Source organism: Metopolophium dirhodum, chromosome 1, assembly GCF_019925205.1.
Source record: "Metopolophium dirhodum isolate CAU chromosome 1, ASM1992520v1, whole genome shotgun sequence".
Lineage (NCBI taxonomy): Eukaryota > Metazoa > Arthropoda > Insecta > Hemiptera > Aphididae > Metopolophium > Metopolophium dirhodum.
This window is the reverse complement of record NC_083560.1, coordinates 47087262-47101855: the sequence shown is the minus strand read 5'-3', so window position 1 is coordinate 47101855 and position 14594 is coordinate 47087262. Positions and strand designations below refer to the sequence as shown.

At 26.9% G+C, this 14594-nt stretch overlaps 1 protein-coding gene across 1 annotated transcript; it reads left to right on the top strand.

Moving 5' to 3' along the window:
- The first annotated feature begins 2900 nt into the window (after positions 1-2900).
- LOC132934562 (coenzyme Q-binding protein COQ10 homolog B, mitochondrial) lies at positions 2901-6811 on the top strand. Its single transcript, XM_061000878.1, has 3 exons — positions 2901-3145; positions 5079-5255; positions 5326-6811. Exons 1-3 carry the CDS (start codon positions 3081-3083, stop codon positions 5762-5764), a joined length of 681 nt encoding a protein of 226 aa, XP_060856861.1. The 5' UTR covers positions 2901-3080; the 3' UTR covers positions 5765-6811.
- The last annotated feature ends 7783 nt before the right edge of the window (positions 6812-14594 follow it).

Below are 14594 nucleotides of genomic sequence, written 5' to 3'. Positions count from 1 at the left end.
GTGGTCATAAAATAAAGTTACGTAGGTACTTATATACTCACATGTTAACTCTACTTATATTATATTAAATTATAAATAAGAGAATTCCAATAGAAAAGGGTTTTTTATGGAAAATTATTATTAATTATAATAATATTATATTGAGTGGGCCTGTCACACTGTAATTTCCCGGGCCGAAATGTTCGGCCAATCCGCCACTGCAGAGAATCTACCGTATATTACTAGGTAAGAAATAATTGTTAGGGTTCGGAATCATTAAAGTATTTGATTTTTTTTGGATGGACTTAAAATCAAGTAGAGTGATAGGTATGCAAAGTATATAAGTATCATATTACTACAATTATTTCCAACATAAAATTCTTTTTTTAAATACGATTTTCATGTTTTTTTTTTATAGTTTTTGATTTATTTTAAATAATTTCTACTTTGAGATGGAGATGGGTTAGCCCCTGACAAAAAAAATGATTTTTTTATAATTGTTTCATTAATTTTCTGATATTATAGTTACTAATTATATTTATATACTCATTAACTCAACTTTGTATATTTTTGCTACCTATCCGTTGAGTCGTGGCGGTGGCCCGTCTCGAATACAAAATACAAAATATATTCCAAATTTCCAACGTTCCGGTAATAGTTTGGCAGGAAAAATAAACTATTACTTATCGCCGGTATAACAATGGTTTAAAGCAATCAACACACTATAACCAAATACTATATAGATTAAATCTATATAGTATTATAAGTGTTGACTATACCTAACGTACCTATGGTACGTATGATTTGTAAATTCTCGGTCGCGCTGTTCATCGTATTGCAGTTTCGACGTTGTTTGTCAGTGTATTAATTTAGTTTATATATTTATAATGAGAAATTATAAATTATTGTTATTCACTAAAACAGTTTTAAAAAGCCGTATCATCTGAATTGGGGTAAGTAATTTTTCCCTGAGAAGGGCTTGATTTCGAGGAAGAACCTATTTAGTTAGTTGTAATTTTAAAATATTATTCCTGTGTACTTACTTGGACAAATTTCTAAAATTGATTTATTTTAATGTTTTAAAAAACAGCTATTATAATGAAGTTTTTCAGTATAATCTAAAGCACTTATTTTGTTGATTTTTAGTGCTTTAATAGTCCCCAACCCAACAGCTAATTGCTAATAGTCAAATAAATTACTTTAATAGCAATATAAATATATCATATATATTATACTATTATTATAGTAATATGGGTATAGGCGACAGAGTGACGGCCATCTTCGTTCAGAATCGTTTTTCGTAAGCGATGATTTATCATTGAATTAAAATTCAATATCTACATACATTTAACACTTGCATTACAATGACTTATTCAATGACGAGTTACATTTAACACCTACCTATTGTACAGCAGCGAGCGATTACCAAATATTTTTAAATGAATTATTTTGTGTGTGTTATCGCGCAGAAAAATGCTTAAACATCGGTGGTACTTCCTTGAAGAATATTCAGTATTGGATCAGTTGGTAGATACCTCTACCTAGGTACTTAGAGGGGAAAGAGGAACGGTTCAAGGAGGTGAAATAGAAAAGCCGGAAATATACGAACATATATTACCTATATTATATTACGCACCACAGGTGTTTACCAAAATTATATTGTTAATTTTTTGTATTTCATTACCACGTATTCGCATTATAGAGCGATGCAAAAAAGTTCGTGTTATAAATAGCTTGAAAGTTAACCTAAATATTTTTAAAATTACTTAGTGCATAACAAATAACAAACGTATAACGGTGAATAATTTTAAATCATTAGATACAACGTTTATTCGGTTCATCATTCAAGAACTTTTAAATTTTTTAGGGTTTTTAAGGCGAAAATTTCAAAAAAAACATAAACAATTTTAACGTTTTCGAGTAAAATGTTCGGTGAACCATTTCATTTATATCTTTAACCGTTTGTTGAACATAGCTTGATTTAACGTTTATCGCAAATAAAGTTCAAAAACAAATTATGGAACCGAACCAAAAATTAACGGTTAAGGCCACCCTGTTAGATACGATTTATATTTTTTGATAATTATAGCATTATAACTGTAAAATCGTTATTTTTCGTTTAAATATCCAATATCATCAAAATTAGATCTTCGAATGTCTATAAAAAAAGAACTTTACAAATATATTTTTGATATTTTTAATATTAAATAATCAACTAATAATTTTACCTAGGTAATAAATCTTTTCATAAAAACATTAACTATAATATTATATTGTAATACGCCTAATACTCAATGATAATAGGTTTGCAATATTGTATAGGAGCTTGTAATACAGGCGTAACTGCGTTTTATAACATTTAAAGTTTTAAACTTAGGGATAATACTTCTCAGCCCCAAAAAATACCTAGGTACCTACCTACAGTCTTAAAATAAAATTTACCTATCATCATAAAACCTATCATCATAATAATAAAAGTTACTTAGTTAATTATAATAATGACCATCCTAATTCTTAAAATTACCTACCTTCACGTATGGATTCACCCGTAATCACGTTTAACATTTTTATTTATTTTATTAATTAACTCACGACAATCGGGCAATTAGATAAATAATGCAAGGATATATACAATGTTTAGTACTTATATAATAATTACAGAAGTTAATTGGATTAAAATGGACACAGATGAAAAATAATAAAAGTAATAAAAGTATTAATCAAAATGTATTATTCAGAATTTGTGCACTTTAAAAAATGTACCCATATAAATTAATATTATGTACCTAGGTATTTAAATCTGATTATTGGAACAAAATACTATTGGACATGTTGACGTATTCCGTACACATCACTATGATTGTTAGTATCACCTACCATGATAATATCATTATGATTGTTGATAAGATATCGCAAAATTGTTTTAGTCCTAAAAATTTTATTCTATAATCGCCGACATAAAATCACAAACCACAGTCGTTGATAGTACTTAGTAAAATTAAAAATCATATAAATTGTTTATTACTCATCGTTGTTTATTAATTACGTAACGTTATGCCAAAGGTTCCTTGTAGTTGATCAATTTGCGTTAGTTTGAAGCCATGTCCAGAGTAACGTTTATGAATTTTAGGCGATTAGCTAATACAAAGGTGTGTTCAAAAAACAGGTAAACATTTTTTTTTATCATTGTAAAATATAATAACTTCTAGTTTTTTTAAAATAATGAAAAAAATGTATATAATATATTTTGTATTTCAATATTTAAAAAATATTCATGCAATAAAAAAAGGAAACAAATAAAGTGTTAATATAAAAATATTTTGTCCTTGATAGATATATATTTTTTTATTTATTTTTTTATTCATTAGCTATAAGTTAAAATTAGGTTTTTTTTCGCCTACTCAATATTAGCAACACATATTTCGAGGTCATGTGCTATAAAAAAATGGAGTTGAGTTAAATTTCATAATTGTTTTTATACAATAGTTTAATAATAAAAAAAAAAAACTATTAAGTAATTGGTACACACATTAATTCTTATTTTTTCAATTCTTCTATAATAATTAACTGTTTATATTATATTCATATATATATTCTAAAATACAAAATAAATTACTTATATTATGAAAGCTGTATTTTTATTAACCTAGTAGGTATTTAAAAAAAAAAATAATTTAACCTTTGATCAATAGCATTTAATATATTTTAATATTAATAGTTATATAGTAAACAGTAGGGGTAATATATAATTTAGTATTTAGTATCTAGTAGATTAATTAATTATTTTAGTTATATTTATTCATAAAAGTTTAAGAAAATTTTGAATAGGTACATTGGTAAATCAACCTTTACTAATTTTATCAATTATCATTTGTCATATCAATAAATGATTTAAAGATACACTTTTTCTGATAGTAATTTTAAGATAATAAATAAAGGATTATAATTTTACATGATATGCACATATTCCCACATAGCATTTTGTAATGATAATATTATAATAGTATTATAATAACGTTATACTAATATTATTCATTATTACAATGTTATAATAATATTATTAATCATAAAATTGCTGTCTCGGTTCAAGCCTGGATAGAATCATCGAGTTACCGAGTTCAACTCTGTGGGCTTGGCTATATTTTGGTAGATTTGTATTCAACTTGCTTGTTCTTACACAATTTAACGGGTTTCAGGCTGGTAAAAGTTCTAAAACTCAATGGACCGGTATTTGCTTTATACGACACTGCACTTATTACATGTTATTAGTTATTATAATTCAAGGCAACAAGTTATAGTTGACAAATAGTAACATTTTTTTTTTATGATGCACTTTTTGTTGTAAGCAAATTTCCTGTATAATATGCATACATTTTTACAATGAAAGGTTAAGCATAACTATATTTATTTTTTTAAATACTGATTTTTCTAAACAGGAGTGTGTAAATTAATTTTTTTCAAACCAATAGGTACATTGTGACATGAATTTTCCTTTAGAAAATCAAAATAATAGTCTCATTGCAAAGAATGTTTTTCAGTATAATGAATTTTAATTTTTATTCATGGAACTTTGATAAATATATTATTTTGTAAATATTTTTAATATAAATAAATAAATATATGTTGGTATATAGGATGTAGTTAGTAAATAGTAGTCTACTATGAGTACAATAAATTTTAATGTTTATAATTTAAAATAGAAGATACATTTTTAAAATATAATTTTGCTTCCAGAGAAAGATATTTATAGTTATAACACCTTTTAATAGGTAATATGAATCCTAAAATTGAATTTACTTCTTTGGTTGTATAAAATATAAGGACAAATTATTATTTATATGAATAAAATGGTTGAGATATATATTCACAATATCACTTTAAACTATTTTATAAATAATAATAATTGGTCAAGTTTTCTAAATATATACATATATATTTTCATACATTATTTATCTTTTGCTTTGTTATATTTAATATTTATAAAATAATATTTTTCATTAGTTTTTGTATCAAGTTTATTATATTTTGTTGTGTTGCTTTTAGTAATATTTAATTTGATATTTTCCTATTAATTTATTTGCATTTTTGTTTGTTTATAGGGAATGGAAATTCATCAGTTTTATGAATGGCAAAGACATTTTCTATTCAACTAGTTGTCTTACAAAAATAGCAATAACACCCAAATGTCTGTGTTCCATACATATACGGACATTTATAAATATATTTAATACCGGAGAAAATAACCAAAAATTGTATAGAGTAAAACAATTGATTGGGTAAATTTTACATAATTTAAAAATATTAACAATACTTATCTTTTTTATTGATCAAACATATAATTTGTAGGTATTCTCCTGAGCAAATGTTTGATGTGATACAAGACACGGAAAATTACAAACATTTTTTACCATTTTGTCGAAAATCTGTAGACCTAGTTAAAGGAAAGAATCATCGTAAAACTTATTTAGAAATCGGTATTCCTCCTATAATAGAAAGTTATGAATCGTATATAACATTTCAACGCCCTCATATGATTAAAGCAGAGTGCCGTGATGGAACATTGTTTAAATTTTTAATAACTCAATGGAATTGTGATCCTGGTTTAAAAGAAAATCCAAATACTACTATTATTACTTTTTTTGTGTCTTATGAATTTAAATCACAATTACATTCAGCAGTTGCCAATAGATTTTTTAATGAATTAGTTAAGCAAATGGAACAGGCTTTTTTTTCTGAAGCTGGTAAGAGATATGGTAAACCTTGTATAAAAGCCCGAAAACTTTAACTGAAAATTAAAGATGTTGTTTAACGATTCCAAAAGAAGTAACTAATAACAGTACTTTTATGTGAATAACTTTGTTAAAAATTTAGTATTGACTCCTGTTTATATTTATTTTTGAGAGGAATATTCAGAAAATAAATTATCTATACATAGGTAATTATTATTTATTAATTAGTGAAGAAATATAAAAAAATATTAATAATAAGAGTGGAAATCAGTTGTGATATCATTGAACTAAAATATTAAAATAAAAATGTATTTTTTTTCAAATGTTGTATTTACCTTTACCATAATATGAGCAACAATATGTATTATAGTTCTGTCTTGTTTTAACTTTTAACCAGTGTTATTTTTAACAATTTCTACTTGATGTTGGATGTTATGAAATATTTTATTTTTTCCATTAGTTTTCATATTTAATTTGTAATTGTTATTTTTAATGTGAAAAGTAATGAAAAAAATTGTTAAAATTGATTAAAAATCAGTGGTCCGTAACGATTGTTTTTTAATGAATTATACGTATTATATGTTATTTATTCATACAAAAGTATCTAGCACCAAATTTAGTGCAAACACTACATGTCAATAGATTTTAGTGCCATTTGAGACAGTTGAATTATGTGTATCTACGTCATAATAATATCAAAAATTGTAATTGAGTATTAGCTATAATTTGTATGCAAGAAATAATAAATCATTAGTGACATAATAAAACAATATTATACATTTGAGGTGATTTAATAATCCATCTCATATCTTTAGTACTCGACTTTATTATATTTAATTATAAATTACACTAACTGTTGATGGTACCTTCTATCGATAACATTATTATTGAACATAACCTACTACAGTTACCTACTATATAGTGCATTATTTTATCATATTTTGTACCTAAGTATGTATATAATATGTATAGTACTTTAATGTAATTTTATCTCTATTTCAGTTATTGTTATTTAGTTTTTGTGCATCTTTATTATAATTTAATAAATTAATATCATTGTACTAGTAACTGTTAAACTAATAAATTGGGCTTGGATACTTGCATATTGTGAATTTGATCAATTTACTAGACAAGTTAGATTAAATACAATATTAATGTTAGCAAATGAGTGCAAAAATACATTTTTATAAAAACTATTTTCTTAGTAGCACATCTAACCCAAAATCAACTTGGAAATTAATAAAACCTAACTGAAGCTAAGACACCAAATATCTATCTTAATCAATATAACAAGATCATAAATACTTCAGAAGAACCATAATACTATGTTTCACACAAATAAGTAAGTATTACAATCCTTTAATTGTTTATTAGGTATTAGTTTTTTTTTTTTGCATAAGTAAGAAGTCAGAAATCAGCTAATTGTGATAACCATAGTCCATAGGTATTGTTGCTGAAGATATTATTATATATCAAAATTATTCATTTGATTATTTAGTCAATAGAAAAACCAAAATATTATGACACCTCAGCAGGTTAGAGGTTTTGATAAAATAATTGTCACTTATTAAAATATAGATATGGGTACCTTACTAAAAGTATTTTGAGGCCATTGACTGATACCTCTAAATAATTCAACTACCTACATATAATAAGTTGCACATTTCCATAAACAAAAATTAAGCTGCGGTACTAGGTAGTGATTCCATTCATTCATTGTATAATCATCATTATGAAAATTAAATATTATATTTCCAATAATATGGTTTTAGAGTAAAAACACCTATTATCAAAATTGCAGAAGAAAAGTTAATCTGTACCTGTTTAAAAGTCGATTGTCGACATTTTAATTACTAAAATCAATAATTCAAATTCAAAAGTAAAATATCCCGTCTTGGACCTAAATATTGGACATTAAAAATAAAATATTGAAAATACTCATATATCTACATGCCTAGATAAACTGCTTCTCTTCAATTTGTATAATAAATGTTCAATGTTCATACTATAATGTCACTCAGTATTCAGTACCTAAGCTATATTAATGGAAATACGAAACTAAGTTTCAGTGTTTCATTAAAACTCACATTTGGAATTAGTGTGTAAAGTGCTGTGTTATTGACAAGTATGTGCACGTGCGCGAGCGTTCTACTAATTATTTTATGTAAAGTCACTCACGCTAATGATCACTTGCTACGCACACGTTTACACGAGCTCTATGAAAATACATATTGAAATTCTTAAAAACGGTGGGTATCCAATCCCCGCACTCAAATACTTGTTGGTAGATAGTTTTTACAATTCATATTTAAATCATGAAAAGTTATTTGAATAGGTACCAATTGACCATGCAATTATAACCTAATCAGCTCACCATAAAGGTACTTATAAAATGCACTCAGATAATAACCATATTCGCTATGACCATACCACGTTATTCACCAGCTCTCATCCGATCGCTAAAGTTAAGCGAAATTTGGTGTAGTTAGTACTGGTATGAGTGACTGCTTGCGGCTTGGTAACACTACGTGACGTTGGATTTTTTTTTTATATTTGCATATTTTCCATAGGTTATTTAGGTATTTAAAAAAACCAAAAATATTATTGATTTTTTGTTGTTTGTTAATTTTTTATTATTCAAACAACTATTTCAGCAAATACTATTTATTTTGACAGTAGGTATTGTGAGGAGCTATAATAATTCTGAAAGTATAAGTCCGGACCGTATATCGCCGGAATCAGGAAGGTAAAAACCGTATTGTCCGGAAAGTATTATAAGTTGCCTATATTAAGCTCCTTGTAAAACGCTAATGATTCAAGCTCAACTTTGAAGTAAAGTAAAAAATAATTAACCAATGTATCAATTATTGTGGGTATACAATAAATTATAATAGAAAAAATATTGATCGAACATTAAGGGGGCTGCACGTGATCTGTTTTTTTGCTCAAAAACATGCCTTACAAGAAAAACTCTCACGCCTCGTAAAATGATCCGATTTCGATAAATTTTGTTTTTTTTTTTAAAAAGAAACACTTCTTACAGGGCTAATTGGACAAGGTTTTTCAAAATTCTATTTCAAAATTCTATTTCTAAACCATATAATACGACCTTGAATATGACCAATTCTCACAAGCTTTTGTTATTTTTATTATGTTTGTTTTAAGCAAGTAAACTAAAAATCGAAGTCAAATGCGTCCTGTAAAAAATTATCCTCTTTCAAACAAACAAAAAATTAATCAAATCAGACCACTCTACGATGCATGAGAGTTTTTCCTGTAAAGCGTGTTTTGAGCAAACAATTACGCTTTTTAATTTAGGTCGGTGGTGCCGTTGACATGTGCGCTCTGCAGCGCGTAGATAGCTAGGGTACCCGCATACAATCACACTCACACTAATCATCATTGACGACTAACACAAATGCCATGGGCAGTGACAAATAAATCGCATATTGCCTAAATGAGGGATGGATATCCAAAACGTACTATTGCCAAAATACTGATTTTTCAGGAGAAGCGATTTTCTGTATCTTAACATTTCCAATAAAAACAAACCATTTTTTAACCAGACAATTCATTTTGAAAAAAGGTTTTTTGTTTAAAACTATTTAATAATATAAGTATTATTTATATTTAAAACGATTCAAATTTGTTAATTAATATTCTAGAGTTATATTTTTAATTTAAATCAAAACTTAATTTTAAAATTACATTTTAGTACGTTTTGGAATAACATTTTTACTTCCCTATATATAGGCATACGTAAAACACGGGTAAAAGTACGTTTTGAAAATAGTTCGTTTTGATATAGTTAACGATTTGTTCCTATTCTTTTAACATGGCAATAGTACGTTTTGGCGTAAAACTGGAAAAAGTACGTTTTTATTTTCTAAATATCATTTTTTTGTTTGGAAAAGGTTTGTTTTAGATTAACCACTCATTTTGAATCGCAGATTTGGCCAGAAAATAGTACATTTTGATCTATTCTGACGACGCTAATCGATGTATCGATATTTTTTCCATAAGAATCGATACCTAACTCGATTTTCTCAATTTTGGCAATAGTACGTTTTGGATTTCCACCCCAAAAATATTCTCCCCCATTAACAGTGTTGAGTTTATCTAGGTAAATTATCTAGATAAATATTCTTTTATCTTTTATCTTATTTAGATAAATATCACCGTTATCTAGATGAATTTATCCAAATAGTTTAATTTACTAAACGGATTTTATTTTGGTAGCCAATTAAGTAATTTATTAAGTAGGTAATATTTACTAATAACTATCGACATTTTCGATAACATACTATTAAGTTATTCTATATTGCTACGAACTTACGGAGATAGTCCAATATAAAAAATGTATCCATCACTTATCTAGATAAAAAAAAATGTTCATCTTTATCTAGATAACATTATTATAATTTATCTTTATAAAATTATATTTATCTCGGCTCAACAATGCTCATTAAAGACAAATAGGCCGGTCCCTTAATAAAAAAAATGTACTGAGAAAAGATGCCTTTTGAGTTTGTTGCATTATTGTACCTCTGTATAAATAATACAAAAAATGTATAATATTAACGTATAATAATATTATGTATGTGAGAATATTATATTTTAAAAATTAAATAAGGTCAGGCGGGGTAACAGCGATGTGGTTTTGCCAAATCTCAGTTTAATGGAACATACAGTATTCTTACAATATTCTTACAAGGATTTTTATCATTCATTAATGAACGTATCAGGAATTAAAATTTGTAATCAAAAAAGTGTTTTGATAATATTTTTAGTCGAAAAAAAATTATTTAAAAAAAAAAGTGTCGCACTTTCCTGCTACCGGGGTAAGTGCAAAACCGGTACTTTTAACACAGTTTTATACAAACTATTCTTTGGCCGGGCAAGTGCCATAAACTAATGAAAATCTTCAAACAAATTCCGTTGAAAGAATTCAATTGTTTTAATTTATCAAGATTTGATAGACCTCCAAAGTTTTTTAATTTATGGATAAGACATATAAGTTTTTTTAAGTTTTGATTGTTATAATGTTAACACATATTAAAAGTATAATTGTTAACTATTTACATATTTAAAAATGAATATTTGTAACTCATAAGTATTTTATTCACAAACAATGTTTATAAAATCTTTTATACTATTTAACAAAATAAGGAGGAAGGAATGTGAGGAATTTTGAACGTGGGAAGTGCATAATCGGCTAATACTGATTTGTATCATACAATTAGCATAATTCATAAATTAAATAGTATTATAATTTTAATATAAAATAACATTTATTTATCTAATTTGAAATTAATTTTGTGCAATTTAGGTGGGTTAACTAGACCGTTGAATTATCGTCGATTTAAAAAAAATACGAGTAAATAACTGATTAGCTTTTCGGATAGTGGTTACTGCTGTGTTTGATATCCTAAAGTGTAACCAACATTATACAACACTCGATTACTATTAATCGTAATCTTCATGAAATCAACTTTAAAACTGAAATATTGTATTTTTATAACCCGATTAGGCAGTAGCCCCGTTAGGGTCTTACCCCATTTGACCTTAATTAAGGTAGATCGGACCAACGAAGTTGGAGTTTGTGTCGACACCGAAATATTACCAATTTAATACCGCTGCATGGGTAGTCCCGCCGTTGTGAGCGTAGGCGCGTAGGCGCGAAAGTGGCCATTTTTGTCGAGTTTGATGGATAATATACATTTTATATTACTGTCTCTCTTCCTTATTTTGGAATGTTACCTGCTATGTTTTTGAAATACGAATTGCCTATCCATTATATATTAGGTAGATTATATCAATGGCCAAGCTCGGATTAAGAATATTTTGGCCCCTGGGCCAAATAGTAATAATATATCCACTACCCATATATTATAAGAAACTGTCTACCCGCCAGGTGTCCACTATTGTTCGATATCCGTTGTGGTCCGGGGGCCATGCCCCCCCTTAATTCGGACTTGTCTGTGGCGATTGGCGACGACTGCTGCAGTAGCATGGGCTAAGTGTATTATTTTATGTTTCATAATATTAATACCAATAAAAGTGTTTCTGATCAAAAACTGTGTTTGAGCTTTGTTGTAATATTGTTTGACGTTCTTACCTCTTAAACGGAACGGTGCATAGATATACGTACTTTGAGTCGAGAAATAGTTTGCCTGAACTTAATTGTACCTACAGTACAATATATTATATAAAATCTGTCTGAGAGTCATTCTGAATTAGAAGGAACGACCGTAAAGTTAACTCAGACTAGCTTTAATCAAGTACGAATGCACGATAGTATATCGTACTTGATTAAAGCTATTAGCGCTAATCTGATTGATTTTGGAGAGAGTTCAGAGCGTACGAGACGATCGTAAATTTATTGCGTGTCACACGATACGGGTGATACGACAGTACATACCCATTATCTTCTGGTCTATTCCAAGGGGGGATTTACCCCTACCACCACAGGGACACACTTGTACTTATCATTATATTAAGCCATTTTCCAGTATGGCTTTCGAGTTTGAGAATTAGGGAGGTGTTAGTTTATTACACAGAAAGCAATTAAACTTTTACAATTACAAAATAACCAGGGAAGTCTGCTATTATAGTATAGGGGTCGTCGTGTCGAGTACCTTGTCATTGAGTAGATGACTAAAATTGATACAAAAAACTACTCTAAATGGAGACAGATCCTTAGTCTGTCAGCCTGTATTATTTCCAAGGATATTTTATTGTATATTTATACTGATTTTATTAATTTGTTAATTATTTTTCTAATATAGTAACACTAAATATAAAGTATATCAAGTTGATTTAAGTTTCACTAAAAACAAATCGTATATTATTCTGTTGGTATTTATTATATAATAATAATTATAATATTGTTTCATACAGTATAACTAATAACTATATAGATATAGCATCAGCCCAATTCAATAATGAGGTAGCGGCCCATCGTGTTTTACTCAATCCGGCCCTGGGTTCGGAACTTGCCTGCACTAAAAATGATCGGAATATGCATGCAAATATGCTGTTAAAAATGCTTAAAATATGCAGCTAATTAAAAATTTTTTAATTTTTTAAACTTTAAAACATCACAATTTTAGAAATCAAAAAATATCAACGCTCTTGTTTCACACAGCTTACAAAATAAAATAATTCCATTGGTAGAAAATATATTTTCTCTGAATTTGGATATAATATAATATTAATATATTGATTTATATTAAAGCTATATTGCATGTTTTGGGAATTTATAAACTTGTAAAATAAAACAACTAGGTACCTAACTAAAAAAAGTGTTTCATCAAAACACGTGGAGGTAAATATTACAACACCTTTATAATTAACTAATATAAATATTTATGTAAAATTTTTTTAAAACTCATATAACGCCTATAACTGAATAATTTAAACATAATTTTGGATCATTACTTTGTGTTAAGGAATAACAAATAACGTAATATCCCACACAGCATACAAATATTTCCTAATATTTTCAGGAAAATAATATGATTGTCAAAATATTTTAAAAAGTTGCGTAAGTAATTAGGAAATATTTTAGTTATATTATTTGGCCAAGAAGTTCATATTTTTGAAAATATTTTATAAAAAACATTTATCAAACATTTTAATCATATATTTTCAAAAAATATTTTTACGGAAATTTTATAAAAAATATTAAGTCAACATTTTTATGCAGTCATATATTACAATATTTCGTTGTTATGAGATGAAAATATTTATATAATATTATTAGTCAAATATTCATTATTCAAGCACAAATATTCACACAATTTTATAATTTCTCAAATGTTGTGTGAGATGCGATCACCGTGATAAACGATCACGTATACTTACTAAATTCGCTATATCGTTCTATAATTTAGAATCTAGATGTCATTAAATTTTACCATAACTATATACTATTGCTAATAACTAGGTTGATATCCGGGATATGTGAAACAAAAAAAAAGAAATATAAAGATCGTCAAAAAGAATACTATAGAGGTAGTACACATAGTTGGTAGTGTACAACACTTTTGAATCGATGAAATATTGACTGCCATTGCTCACAATTTAAAATTGTATAAATAAAACAATAATAATAATAAATATAATAATATAATTTTTTTTTTTTAGTATTTTTCGATTTAATAATTTTTGGTGGCATATTACTTCATACATGTGATTACAAAATATTTTAATACAATTTTTATTTTACGTGTCAAACTTACACGCGTCAAAATGCATTCAATTGTCTAGCGTCCACTAAATCTAAGTATCTAACACTTATTTTTAGATTCTGAGCGGAGCGATGAACATTGAACGTATTGATTTTGAACAATGATGCAGCGTGTGTGGAATTTGTACGCAAAACCGATTCAGTTTTTTGTAGTTGTTTATTTTACTATCTATAATAGTAAAATAAGTTACTTTATAGCATTATAGCAATATCAAAAAACATATCATAAGTTCATAAAGTATCAGTGTTTGGCAAGTTCCTTATAAAAAAATAATTCGTTTCGTTCCTTGTTCCTTAAAAAAAAAGAATTTGTTCCTTTGGAAAATGAACGAGTTCATTTTTTAGTCCTAAACTCCTAAATTTTTTTTTTTTTTTTATTTTTTATTTGGCATAAACAATCTGTACTATTTGAGCACAATAAGCTTATATGATAAAAGTAAATATTAGAACATGGTTGTTTTGAATAAGCAGCCACCCATTAGTGGTTCTTGGCAAACTCCTAAATAAAATAAAAATTCTTATTTAGTCATTAATGTTTTTTTTTCGTAATATGCATAATTCTTTAATTTTTAATTATAATATATACAAGTAGATAAGGTACATATTTTATAATTCCATTTGAGATTTTCTTCAAA

Bases quoted from the DNA above. Each gene is read 5' to 3' on its own strand.
- LOC132934562 (XM_061000878.1), top strand. From the start codon at position 3,081: ATGTCCAGAGTAACGTTTATGAATTTTAGGCGATTAGCTAATACAAAG. The intron at 3,146-5,078 runs GTAAACATTTTT...GTTTGTTTATAG, and splicing joins AAGGTGTGTTCAAAAAACAG to GGAATGGAAATTCATCAGTT. The intron at 5,256-5,325 runs GTAAATTTTACA...TATAATTTGTAG, and splicing joins AGAGTAAAACAATTGATTGG to GTATTCTCCTGAGCAAATGT.